Raw genomic sequence first — 14,452 nt, 5'->3', positions numbered from 1 at the left:
CTTTCCTGCCTTCCGCAGATACCGTTCCCTCCGCAACCCCCTGGTTAACTCAACCCTTCCCACCCAAACCACCCCCTCCCCAGGTACCTTCCCCAGCAACCGCAGAAGATGCAACACCTGTCCTTATACCACCTCCCTCGACTCTGACAGTCCTTTCAGGTTAGGTAGAGGTTCATTTGCACCTCCTCCAACCTCATTTACTGTATCCTTTTTTCATGATGTGGACTCTTATAACTCGGTGAGACCAAACTTAGACTGGGCGATCGATTTGCTGAACACCTCCGCCTGGACCTACCTGATCTCCCGGTTGCTAAACACTTTATTTCCCCTTCCCATTCCCACACTGACCTTTCTGTCCTAGGCCTCCTTCATTGTCAGAGTGAGGCTAAATGCAAATTGGAGGAACAGCATCTCGTATTTAGCTGGACAGCTTACAGCCCAGTTACAGTATGAATATTGATTTCTCTAACTTCAAATAACCCCTGCATTCCCTCGCTCTCATTCCCTCCCCCACCCAAGTCACACCAGCTTTTTGTTCTCACCTAGCAAACAGCTGACAATGGCCTGTTTCCTTTATCATTGTTGCTTATTTGCATATCATTCATTCATTTGTTCGATATCTCTCTACATCATCGTCTATATCTCTCGTTTCCCTTTCCCATGACTTTCAGTCTGAAGAAGGGTCTCGACCCGAAAAGTCACCCATTCCTTCTCTCCAGAGATGCTGCCTTTCCTGCTGAGTTATTCCAGCATTTTGTGTCTATCTTCAATTTATTGGAAGTTGTATAAAAACATAAGGAACAGGAGTAGGAGAAGGTTATCTAGACCTTCTAGCCTGCACTACTATCCATTAAGATCAAGGTTGTTGCCAGGACATGAGGACCTGTGCTACAGGGAGAGGTTGGGAAGGCTAGGAATGTATTCTTTAGAGCGCAGGAGGATGAGGGGCGATCCAATAGAGATGTATAAGATCCTGAGGGGATTAGATAGAGTAAGTGCACAGTCTTTTACCCAGATAGGGAAATCAAGAAACAGAGGACATGGGTATAAGGTGAAAGGGGAAAGATTCAGTCTAGTTTATTTTAGAGATACAGCATAGAAACAGGTCCAGCGTGCCCACACTGACCAACATGTCCCATCTACACTGGTCCCATCTGCTTGCTTTTGGCCCACATCCCTCTAAACCTGTCCTATCCATGTACCTGACTAATTGTTTCTTAAACATTGCGATAGTACCTGCCTCAACTACCTCCTCTGCCAGCTCGTTCCATACACCCACCACCCTTTGTTTGAAAAAGTTACCCCTCAGATTCGTATTAAATCTTTCCCCCTTCACCATAAAGTTATGTCCTCTGGTTCTCGATTCCTCTACTCTGTGCGCCTACCCGATCTATTCCTCTCATGATTTTATACAGCTTTATAAGATCACCCCTCATCCTCCTGCACTCCAAGGAATAGAGTCCCTGCCTGCTCAACCTCTCCCTTTAGCTCAGGCCCTCGAGTCCTGGCAAAATCCTCGTAAATCTTCTCTGTACCCTTTCCAAATTGAGAACATCTTTCCTTAATTTTCCTTCTGTGCCAGAAGGTTTATACTCCACTCTGGTGACTTGTGCATTAAATCTGGGCTTCCTGTCCAACATCATTTGGGGGTGAGAATGGGACTGTTACAACAAAACAGCTGCAATGGTAACCACTATTCTAAGATTCAGGACAACCAGTGGTGTTAAAAAAAAAAGCAGATTAGATGGCAACTCTGAGGACCGATTGACAATTTTTGGAACTTGTTTGCCAAGTGAGATGAAAAAAGTGGTAGAGAAACATGGGACTGCAGATGCTAGTTTAGCAAGAAAAGACACAAAATGCTGCAGTCACTCAATGGATCAGGCAAAACAAGGTTTGTACGTTCTTCCTGTGACCAAAGGCGTGCAGGTTTGTAAGTTAATTGGCTTCTGTAAATTGTCCCTAGTGTGTCGGATAGTGCAAGTGTACGGGGCGATCGCAGGCCGGAGCGGACTCGGTGGGCCATAGGGCCTGTTTCCTCGCTGTACTTCTAAAGTCTAAAGTAAAATCTAAATGCCGCATCCCTGGAGAACATGAATAGGTGATGTTTTGGGTCGGGACCCTTCTTCAGACCATAAAATGGTGCAAGACTGTAACTGATCAATTTCTGCTAACCAAACCAAGCATTAGCGGATCAGAGAAAAGCCAGGTGTATGGAGGTATCGATCAGCCATGAACAACTGAATAGCATCGAGGGGCTGAATGGCCTCATGAAACCCCCATCTCCCTTGATACTGATGCCTCATTCAAGTCAATGTGGGTGGGATTTTCCAGGTCAAGACAACAACAAACATAAATATCCACAAAGATAGGCACAAAGTGCTGGAGTAGCTCAGCGGGTCAGGCAGCATCTCTGGAGAAAATGGATGGGTGACGATTCGGGTCGGAACCCTTCTTCAGTCGGAACCCTTTCTCCAGAGATGCTGCCTGACCTGCTGAGTTACTCCAGCATTGGTATCTATCTTTGGTATAAGCCAGCAACTGCAGTTCCTTCCTACACATAAATATCCATGATATCTGCAATTGAAGTATCAGCGAACCGACCGGATTGCTATTGCAATGTTTAAGAAACATTTGTACAGGTACATGGATAGGGTAGGTTTAGAGGGACACTAGACCAAGTGGACCCGTTGGGCCCAAACCTCTCCTGCATTGGTGCAGCACCCTCTCCTCCCCTTCCCCTCTCCCCCCCTCCCCTCCCCACCCCCTTCCCCCCTTCCTCCCTCCCCCCCTTCCCCTCTCCCCCCTCCCTCCCTCCTCCCCCCTCCACTCCCCCCCTTCCCCTCCTCCCCACTCCATCCCCCTCAACCCCCATTATTCTCCCACCTCCACCCTCCTTCCCTCCACCCCCTCCCTCCCTCCCTCCCTCCCCCCTTCCTCCCTAGGAGATAGATTTAAACTTTAAAACGTGAATAACTTAAAAAATATAACACAGATTTCAATTAAACTTCTGCCATTAGCACCAAAGGGACGACGGTGTGTAAGGTGGGCCTAAAATTGTCGCAGTAGTTCAGGAACAAACAAACAAACAAACAAGAGTTTTAGTATATATAATGGGCTAAATGCAGGCAAGTGGGATGAGTGGAGCTGGGGCATGTTAGTCGGTGTGGGCAAGTTGGGCCTAGGGCCTGTTACTACGTTGTGTGACTCTATGCCTCTATGATGCCTTGTATTTCTGTGTTTTTTTTCTATCCCTATCGCACCCGTAGCATTTCACATCTCATGAATTACTGTTTGATTGGTTGTTGCAGTTTGGATTGGCAAACACGGTTCATAATTTGCACTTAGATTGATTTCCACAAATAGTGAATGTCCAGTTAATCTGTTGTGATGGAGTTGGTTGGAGAATGCAATTTTTGACGTCTTTCTGAAAATGCAATCAGTGTTACATCTGAAATAAGACTCCTTCAACAGTCAGCACTTTCTCACTATCAGGACTCAGTGCTCATGGCCCATGATCTAAATTCCTACCCTCATTTCTGATCACCAAGCACTGAGTCCCAAATGACCAATCCTTCTGATCTTTAGTTTTTTCTCTGATCTTCAATCAACAGCCCTGACCTTCAGTGACCACTCCTCCCCCCAATTTTCCATCTGTAACAGCACCTCATATTTTGCCTGGGCAGTTTGCAGCCCAGTGGTATGAACATCGACTTCTCCAACTTTAGATATTTCTTCTGTCCCTCTCTTCCCCTCCTCCTTCCCAGATCTCCCTCTATCTTCCTGCCTCCACCTATATCCTTCCTTTGCCCCGCCCCCCTGACATCAGTCTGAAGAAGGGTCTCGACCCGAAACGTCACCCATTCCTTCTCTCCCGAGATGCTGCCTGACCTGCTGAGTTACTCCAGCATTTTGTGAATAAATACCTTCGATTTGTACCAGCATCTGCAGTTATTTTCTTATATTATATTCCATCTGTAACATCACCTAATCCTTAATGCCCTCCAATACCTGACTGTCGCCTGTCCAATTCCATCTCTGAAGGGCGGCATGGTGGCGCAGCAGTAGAGTTGCTACCTCACAGTGCCAAAGACCCAGGTTCAATCCTGACTGCGGGTGCTGTCCGTATGGAGTTTGTACGTTCTCCCCGTGACCACGTGGGTTTTCTCTGGGTGCTCCGGTTTCCTTCTACACTTTGTTGGTAGGTTAATTGGCTTTGGTAAAGATTGTAAATTGTCCCGAGTGTGTAGGATAGTGTACGTGGACGGTGGTCGGCATGGACTCGATGGGCCGAAGAGCCTGTTTCTGCGCTATGCTTCTGAAGTAAACCAAGCTAACTCTGTTCTCCCTTTAGCTTCTCGACCTCTCGCTCTGATGTAAAAAAAAATGAACAGGCTGGAAATGTTCGGAGGAGAAAGATAACTTTTTTGCATAAAGAATCTTTCTTCAGACTTGGGGAAAGTCGTATAATCAGTCTGGCTGGGTCCATGAATCTTTTCTTTTAATTAAAAAATAAACATTGTTCAGAATGAAAAATATATGCAAATCAGGAACTGTGCAAACATTCTTCTGACATTCTCAGCACACACTCAGCATACATTAATTAGCGTTGTATTGTCCACAGAAATATCATTAAGCCCGGCATGCTTGCCACTCGTAGCCTCCGGGTGTGATATCCTTTCCCTTGTTTGAGGGGTGTCCCCACCAGACTCTGCCTCTCAATGTCCAGCAGCGGAAGGACCCTAAACTGTGGTCCTCCCCCACAGAGCCTTGGCGTTGGCTGCACCGAGTTTCAGTTGCTTCCCTCAGCACGTACTCCTGCAGGCTGCAGCGGGCCAGTCCGCAACATTCCCCCACGGTCACAAAACGCTGGAGTACCTCAGCGGGTCAAGCAGCATCTCGGGACCGAAGGAATAGGTGATGTTTCAGGTCGAGACCTTTCTTCAGACTGAAGAAGGGTCTCGACCCGAAACGTCACCCATTCCTTCTCTCCCGAGATGCTGCCTGACCCGCTGAGGTACTCCAGCATTTTGTGTCTACCTTCGATTTAAACCAGCATCTGCAGTTTATTTTTCCTACACATATTCCCTGATGGACATCTCACTCTGGTCCTGGAACCCAACCCCAGAAATGTCACCAAGCCGTTGAATTTATGCTGAACTGCTTCCCCCGTCTTACTGCAGGGGGACTTCACGTTTGGTTTGGGACAGGAAAAATAATGTAACATGGAGGTGTACAGAAAACCTTTGTCACAGCAGTTCTGCGATCCATTCTGAAGTCATCTATGCTGGTTGACTATGTTTTTGTAACGCCAGTTAGAAAACTCAGGTCTGGGTTTGTAAATATGTTCTAAGAATGCTTTACTCAGGGGAGTTATGCTTCATTTATTTGATTAATGCACAGCAGTGGTGCAGCGGTCGAGCTGCTGCCTCACAGTGCCAGAGAGCCGAGTTTGATCCTGACTATGGGTGCTATTTGTGCAGAACCTAATACGTTCTCCCTGTGACCATGTGGGGGTTTTCTCCGGGTGTTCCGGTTTCCTCCCACATTCCGAAGACCTGCAGATTTGTAGGCTAAGATGCCTCTGTAAATTGCCCCTACTATTGACGATTGACTTTTGACTAGTGAAAGTGGGATAACTTAGAACTAGTGTGAATGGGTGCTCAGTGTGTAGGTGTGGACCCGGTGGGCGGAAGGCCTGTTTCCACACTAAACTAAACTAAACTAAACTTACCCTTTCTCGGGATACTTGGATACTTGGAATTCATTCGTGCAAACACTAAAATGATCATTTCTGTCTTGCAGGATGGTTGGTGGATGTAACACAAGATTACAGGTACATGTACTTCGTGTGTGGATGCATTGTGATGGTAGCGAGCATCTATTTATTTATTGCAAATGCCATCAACTACCATTTGCTGGCAAAGGAAAAGAAGATGGAGGAGGAGGCAATGAAAGCATCTCCGGATGATGCAGAACTAAAAGACGTCTGTGAGAACGCGCCAAGCAGTGATGCCGACGATATTGAAATCAATCCCCAGATGCTGCTGGCTAACTCCTCTGAGAAAGAAACTAACGTCTAATCTAACCCACTGATCTACTGATTTATTTTCTCCCAGTGTTCACTTGAAATTGAGTGTCTAGAGTATGTCAGTCTCTAGGTAGGTATAAATCCAGGGCTCTAACAGGAGGGGGGTCAGTATTTTCAGTTGCAGATCATTTACTAATCCTTGGGGTGTGAAGGATCACCCTTTCGAGTCCCGAGAATCACCCAAATTTAAAGTTGTGGTCGTAGGTACTTCTGCGACTCTTTGAACTGTCATTGCTCCAGGCTGCGGTTTGGCAGGGAGGTGAAGTATTCCATAACGGTCAGTATGCAAGAGGAGAATATCTCCAACATGTTCCATTCAAACAATCATTTGCTATTATGCAGACAATTTTCAATCCGCACCGCATTTGTTGCAGACGGGCAATTTTCAGAGAGCGGCAGAGAAAAACACTGAAGGCAGGAGTTCATTTCTGACTGAGCACAACTTGATGTTACTATGCACTACTTTTTTTTGTACAAGCAACCCAAGGTATCTGTGTTAGGAACTGCGTAAATTAACATAACAGCGCACCGCAGCTGCAGACTGCAGAGAGCATGCAAGAGTGTCGGCAGTGGAAAGCGGAAGAGGGCACTAGACTGAGAATAATCAAAGATTAACTGCCCTGCTTCTTCACGAGGAGATGACCCTTGCTAATCAAGCGTCGAGAGACTTGACTACAGCCTTTCATTAAGTTTGACTTTCAGGAAACGTAATGAAGAGCAAAAGGCTCTCGTTCCGAGATTAAATAGATTAAAGCCTGGTAAACAAACCAAATTGAGCCATGCCACTCAAAAAAAAGACAAACTAAATGGAAGAGGGAGCCTGAGGGACAGAGGCTCCTAAGCCTAGATTTTCTGATCAATGTTGATTCAGCAATGGCAATGACCCATTTCAGAATCAGAATAACCTTTATTGTCATCCAAAAAAACAAGTCTTTTGGACGAAATTCCGTTACCCACAGTCCAACAATAAGAGCAATAAAAATAAGCAATAACACACACAATCGCAAACCAACACAAAACAAAAAAAAAAGAAACATCCATCACAGTGAGTCTCCTCCAGTCACCTCCTCACGGTGATGGAAGGCCAGAATGTCTCTCTCTTCCCTGCCGTCTTATTTCTTTAAATCATGTCAATTGGAAAATCTAAGCTTGAGTATTCATTTTCAAGTGAAATCAATGCTGAATTAATCATAGGGTTTTGAAGATCCTCAGTGAAAATGTATTGGGGAATGACCATCCAATTTTTCAGTGTCATTCAACTAACTCCAAGTCCACGCCACCTCGTAGTTCAACACCAGTTGACTCGTTGTCAATTTTTCTTGGATGACCATCTGTGAGATATTTTGCTAAGTTTCTTTTAAAAAAGGCTAGAAATTGGCAAACGCCCACAAGATAAATATGGATGACGGCCTCTGTTGCTCCCCTTAGATCATCACTGAAGCATTTTATAAACTATAATTACTGTTGCCAATTACTATTAACCAGAAGCACTGGGTGCCCAACAGCTAACATATTCCATTTCCTTGCACCAAAGCCTCTTACCTTCACCAAAAACGTCTCACAAGTAAAACTAGTGTGTTCTCTAAGTTGATTGTATTATAATTCAATTAAATTAATGTCAGGGCCATTAGTTTTGGAATTAACTAAGGTTTATAGTTTGTATTTACATTTTATATTGTGATATTTTCAAGACACAGGACTAAATTTAGCCAACAGCAATTTTTTTTGTGGGATAATTGTATGCACTCATGAGAAAATAAATAGTGAATGACGTAACCGGAAATCCTCATCTTAGAGTAAGTTTAGCTTAGTGGGTGTAAGAAGTGTTAACAAATTAATTTGGTGCATCTTCCTTTTGATTTCCACTCCTTTGTGAGTGGGGAAATATTTGCACATTCTGAACAGCAATAAAACCAGTGACCAGCTCGATGACCGTGGTCTCACCACCGTTATTAACCTTATATCACTGCTTTGTGATCATAGCAAGACAACGAGTACCATTAACCTTGGACACTTTCTAAATGTAACACGACCCCCATCGTAGCCTGCAAAGTGCCTGCAGAATTTGGAATTTCATCTGACGGAGATCAATTGATCTTGGTTTCTTCGACCACGTAAGGACACACCGTGAGGGAGAATCTTGCCAGGTTAATACCAAAGGGATCGGTGGCGTATTAGTATTATCCTGCCCAATATCACCTCTGATTGACTTCACAATGGGGGTGAGGCACACAGCCAGCATTGCGTCTGATCCCCAGTATTTAGGCTAAAACGCATCTGTATGTCAGCGAAGGAGATGCACTGTTCCAAACCAGCATCTAAAGGCAAGAGGGTACATGTTTAAGCTGAGGGGAAGGAGTTTTAAAGGTGGTCTGAAGGGTGAGGGTTTTTTTTGCACAGAGAGTGTTTAGAGATACCCCCGTACGGAAACAAGCTCACTCGCTGACCGAGTCCGCGCAGACCAGCGATACCCCTCACACTAGCACTATCCTGCACACTAGGGACAATTTACCATTTTTCACCAAAGCTAATTAGCCAACAAACCTGCTCTTCATTCGAGTATGAGAGGAAACTGGAGCACCCAGAGAAATCCCACGCAGTCACGGGGAGAACTTACAAACTCCGTACAGACAGCACCCCATGTCAGGATCGAACCCGGGTCTCTGGTGGTGTAGGGCAGCAACTCTGCCGCTGCGCCACCGTGTCGCCCTTTGAGGTGAGGCACAAAGCCAACATTGCGTCTGATCCCAGCATTTAGGCTAAAATTCATCTGAATGTCGGTAAAGTTCCAAACCAGCATCAAAAAGCAAGAGGGTACAGGTTAAAGCTGAGGAGATAGTTTGAAGGGGCAGTTTTTTTTTAAACAGAGAGTGGGTGATCTCAGGAATGCACTGCCGGAGGAGGTGTTACCTGGCAAAACTGCTATATGTAAAAGGCATTTTGATAGATACTTAAATAGGCATAGAATAGAAGGGTATGATCTTATGCGGGCAAATGGGATTACTGTAGAGGATGGAAAGGTGGGCATTGTTGTGGTGGGCTGAAGGGCCTGCTTCCCTACTGTAGAAATCTACGACTATATGGCTAATCACATAACACGTTTCAACTTTAAGACTATGTACATATTTGAAGGTAAGATCAAAATAGAGAAAATTTAAAATGTAATCATTATCAGATATCATTGATGGAGATTTTTTAGTGCAATAGTTACATTATTAGATAGAAATGAAAAAATGTGGAGACTTGACTTGAAATTCTTCCATGCAGCTTTGGAATTTTAATTCTGTAAAATATGTCATCTGCCCTAAAGAGCCAATATCAATAACGGTGGAACTGCTGGATTATTGTAACCATCTAATTGATGAGCTATTGTAAAATCCAAAATTCATATCCATCCTGACCAACGCGGGTCTCCAAATCCAGGTTCATTATTAACTGCCATCTGAAATAGCCTAGCATTAAAAGGTTACTAGAGAATTCATTGCAGGTCATTCAGTTGGACTGTGAGGGGACATATTCCAGCAGTTCAAAAAAGGTAGCTGAACACCACCTTATCAAGACCACACAGGAGCCAGCAATAAATGTTAACCTTGCTAACAATGCCCATATTCACTGGTAACATTGAAGATAAATGCCTAAAGGTTCATTCCCTGGTTGGTCACATGAATCCCTTTATATAGTAGTGTGCCAGCACATTGTAGTCGGCCTCTGAGATTCATTCCATTGACGTCAGTGTGTAGTACAGTATCCTGATCAGATTACATTCAGCATGACCATCTAGGACTGAAGTTCAAAGCCAGTGAGCTTCATTGAAATGTGTGGCCTCTAATATTTAACTGTTGCACTCCTCTTTGGTTCGGGAAAATAATCCAATGGAAAACTCACTTAAGAACATACCCACCCCACATGAAAAGCACAGTAGGATCTCAATTTATCAGTAAATCGTGCAAGTGTAAACTATGTGGAGATTAGCTACTTCCTATTGTCTGGTCAAGAGTGTTTTTATTGTCATTTGTCCTGAAACGGAACAATGTAATTCTTACTTGCAGCAGCATAATAGGTAGGCAAACATAGAGTGTAGGAAGGATGCTGGTTGAAACCGAAGATGGACACAAAAAGCTGGAGTAACTCAGCGGGACAGGCAACATCTCTGGAGAGAAGGAATGGGTGACGTTTCAGGTCGAGACCCTTTTTAAACATCTGGAAACACCATAAAGAATATTTTAAAGAAATTCAGTACATATTCATAAAAAAACAAACAATATAAGACAAAACCAATGCCCCCAAGTCTATGTAGTTCAGAGGTTATTTGGAGGTTGTACGTATAATATAGCCTGATGCATGTTGGGAAGAAGCTGCTCCTGAACATGGACGCTAAAGTTTTCAGGCTTCTATACCTATTTCCCGATGGCAGGAGTGAGATGAGAGCGTGGCCAGGCTGGTGTGATGTGGGTTAGTGCATAACTAGGGAAATGTTTTTAATTTCTCTCAATCTCGGGTGAAGTTTTATTGAAACCCGGCAAAATCACACTGTAAATAGAGAAATGGTAAAGACTGGACAACATATTTAGTTAAGAGGTACAGTGTGGAATCAGGCTCTTTGGCCAACCAAGTCCGTCCTGACCAGCGATCACCTCTAGACTAGTTCTATCCTACACACTAGGGGCAATTTGCAGAACCAATTAACCTACACACCTGTACGTCTTTGGCGTGTGGGAGCACCCGACGTAAACCCACGCGGTCACAGGGAGAACATACAAACTCCATACAGACAGCACCCGTAGTCAGGATTGAACCTGGGTCTCTGACGCTGTAAGGCAGCAACTCTACCGCTGCGCCATTGTGCCGCCCCTGGAGGAGGCTTAGTCTCAGTGCACACACCACCTCGCTATTCAGTACCACCGAATACTGGGAAGTAAATACATCAGTAATCCGTACTCTAGCATACGAGCAAAGATTATTTTTTGTCCCTCAACGAAGTTTCTTTGAGGTTTCTGCAATGCTGTGCTTTGAATCACATAGGTATGCAATTTTTTTTGAGACTTGAACTGGTAATCCATTCCTTCTCTCCAGCATCTACCGCTGAGTTACTCCAGCATTTTGTGTCTACCGTTTGAAAACGTGGTTTCATTCTTAAAAGTACCGCACTCTAAATCCTGATGTGTTAATTACGTGGTGATTTTGTCAGTCGAAGAAAGCTTGTCAGCTGCCGTAGACCTGAATATCATCAGAAATGTTTAGCATCCGTGGACCAATGTGTTATCCTTTATTAACGGCCTCACACTTAGACTGACCGTTCAGTGATCCACACCAAATGGTATTAGCCTCTGTTTCTATTAGACGGGTAGCATTTGCTTCAAAGAAACGTCATTGATTAAACTTAATTTTGGAATTAAATAGTAGCAGATCAAATTAACTCCCCCCCCCCTCCTTTCCTGTATCAATAATGATAAGGTGAACAATGAGCTCAGTACAAGCAAAGCCAAATGGGTTCACCTGACTGTTGAGTGGTGTTTCATTCACCAGTTGAACTTGGGAAGAGGCAGGTACAATGGTGTTGAGGGAAATCATGTGTGAGTCCTAAAGACCTGTACAGGGATGATGCAAAATAATGAGGTGACTTATATAATGTGTACAAATAGCTGCTCCAAAAGTTTCTAATAAAAAGCAAATACACGTTTACCACCAGCTTATGTTGTTTTCTATGCCTCTTGATTATTGAAATGTGCAAAATGTTTCATTGTTGTACAAACGAGTTGGTGGAATGTTAGCAGACAAAAGGGTTTTGAACTTACAATGATTTCAGATGTATAGGTTTGACGTGCAATTTGTCAACTCCATGGTAAAGTGCGGAGGCTGCATAATGCATTTGTCATGAATTAATTAGATCAATTCTACAGTTTTGGCTGTGAATAGGCTCCCTTGGATTTATTCACAGAATAGCCTAGCTGAGTGTTTAGAAGATGGGCCCAGGCAACGCGAAACCAGCTCAGAAGAGCCCACTTAAGCCAAGTTTAGTTTTGTTTAGTTTAGAGATGCAGCATGGAAACAGGCCCTTCGGCCCACTGAGTCCGCACCGACCAGCAATCATCCCTATACTAGTGCTATTCTGCTCACAGAAGCCAATTAACTTACAAACCTCATCTTTGGAATGTGGGAGGAAACCGGAGCACCCGGAGAAAACCCATGCGTTCACAAGGAGAATTCGCAAACTTCACGCAGGCAGCACCCGTAGTCAGGATCGAACCTGGGTCTCTAGCGCTGTAAGGCAGCAACTCTACCACGGCACCACTGTGCCACAAGCTTTAATAAATTGAAACTTTTCCGTGGTGGAAATGTTTTTCCTGTTTCTCACCAGGAAGAGTGTTGATGTTTGAAGAACAAGTTAAACTGAAGGCTACCATATCAGTATATTGGTACATTTCTCCCCCACAATCACTTATCAAGATTTTCCTGACCCACAACATGCCTTTCAACACTAGAGTTGGTTAATGAAGGATCCCTTTCCAAATCTTGCAACCTGGATCATTCGTATGACGTTAGCACTGTGCACTGTCTTGGGATGGATGGAAAATGAGAGTATTGGTACAAGCTTTTGAGCGACCAAAATCATTATGGACTTTTAAATTTCTGCTGCTTTTAAATGTCTTTATTTCTTTAGCTGCAAATTTATCTCTCTGGGATCAATGAGCTGCTGAGAAAACGGCACAGTCAGTCATAATCTTCTAGTTTACTGGGTAAATGTCTGTGGTTGGAGCAGATACGATCTGTGGGATGGCAGAGGAGAATTATTACCTCCGCTGAGAATTTTACTTCTCCAAAAAGAATTGGGCACAAGCACAATTGATCTGGATCATCCTACAAAATGGCCCATTCTAACAGGGGTCACCATTATGCCTAAGATAGATACAAGATGCTGGAGTAACTCAGCGAGACAGGCAGCATCTCTGGTGAGAAGGAATGGGCGACTTTTCGGGTCGCGACGACCCTTCTTCAGACTGATTAGGGATAAGGGAAACAAGAGATGTAGACGAGGATGTATGGAGATGAAGAACAATGTATGAAAGATACGCAAACAAGTAACGATGATAAAGGAAACAGACCATTGTTAAGCTGTTTGTTGGGTGAAAACGAGAAGCTGGTGCGACTTGGGTGGGGGAAGGATAGAGAGAGAGAGGGAATGCCAGGGTTATTTGAAGTTAGAGAAATCAATATTCATTCCGAAGACAGACACAAAATGCTGGAGAAACTCAGTGGGACAGGCAGCATCTCACCCATCCCTTCGCTCCAGAGATGCTGCCTGTCCCACTGAGTTGCTCCAGCATTTTGTGTCAATGATTTAAACCAGCATCTGCAGTCCTCTCCTGCACTTTCCCTCATTATTATGCCTCTCTCCCAGCCCCAGAAAGTTTGTTAGTGATTACGACAGTGCTTACTTTAGTTTATTATTGTCACGCGTACAATAATTTCGCTAGTGCATCTGCAGAAATGTGTACAGTGAAAAGCTTTTTTGTTGCGTGCAATCCAGTCAGTGAAAAGACTGTACATGATTATAATCAAGCCGTCCACAGTGTACAGATACAGGAAAAGGAATAATGTTTAGTGCAAGATAAAGTCCAGAGCTGTTCCCTAACCAAGCTGTGATGCAACTCGAGGGTATAGTTTCGGTAGTGCATCTGCTGAAATGTGTAACATTTATTGGAGATATGTCAGACTTCCTTGGTCTCCTGAGTAGTACAGTAAGACTATTAGTGCGCCTTCTTTGCTGTGACTTCAATGTGGATGATCTATGACAGGTCAGTGGTAAAATACTTACTTCAAGGAACCTGAAGATCTCAACCCTTTCCACTTTGGCACCATCGATGCCGACTGGGGCATGTACTCCACCATGCTCCCTGAAGTCGATACCTCACTCCTTCATCCTGCTGATAATGAGGGAGAGGTTGTTCTTCTGACACCAAGACCTCTACCTCCTTCCTGTACTCCGTCTCGTCATTGTGATCCGACCCGCCACAGTGACGCAATCTGCAAACTTGTAGATGAAGTTAGAACCACATTTGGCCGCACAGGCGTGAATATATAGGGAATATCGTTGGGGACTGAGAACCCATCCTTGAGTTTTATTGTGGGGATGTGTTATCCCTATTCTCACTGACTGAGGTCTGTGAGTCAGAAAGTTGAGGATCCCGTGGCAGAGAGGGGAGCTGACTCCTAGGTCTGGGAGTTTGGAGATTGGATTGGATTTTCGTGTTGACGACGGTTATAGTCAATAAATAGGAGTCCCACGTAGGGTGTCCTTGTCGTCTCGATGTTCCTGAGGTAAGTTTAGGACCAGGAAGATGGCGTCTGCTGTGGACGAAT

At 44.3% G+C, this 14,452-nt stretch overlaps 1 protein-coding gene across 4 annotated transcripts in view; it reads left to right on the top strand.

Moving 5' to 3' along the window:
* Nucleotides 1-11,768, top strand: part of LOC144603673 (monocarboxylate transporter 2-like) — a 99,331-nt gene extending 87,563 nt beyond the window's left edge. For all 4 annotated transcript variants that reach the window (XM_078417280.1, XM_078417282.1, XM_078417284.1 and 1 more), the window contains one exon: nucleotides 5,806-11,768. In XM_078417280.1, coding sequence (XP_078273406.1) covers nucleotides 5,806-6,083 — 278 coding nt within the window. In that variant the 3' untranslated portion in view covers nucleotides 6,084-11,768. The remainder of the gene's footprint in view (nucleotides 1-5,805) is intronic.
* Nucleotides 11,769-14,452: the final 2,684 nt, after the last annotated feature.

Source organism: Rhinoraja longicauda, chromosome 20, assembly GCF_053455715.1.
Source record: "Rhinoraja longicauda isolate Sanriku21f chromosome 20, sRhiLon1.1, whole genome shotgun sequence".
NCBI classification, from domain to species: Eukaryota; Metazoa; Chordata; class Chondrichthyes; order Rajiformes; family Arhynchobatidae; genus Rhinoraja; species Rhinoraja longicauda.
Note: the sequence above shows the minus strand (reverse complement) of the source record. Positions and strands in the feature narration are given on the sequence as shown.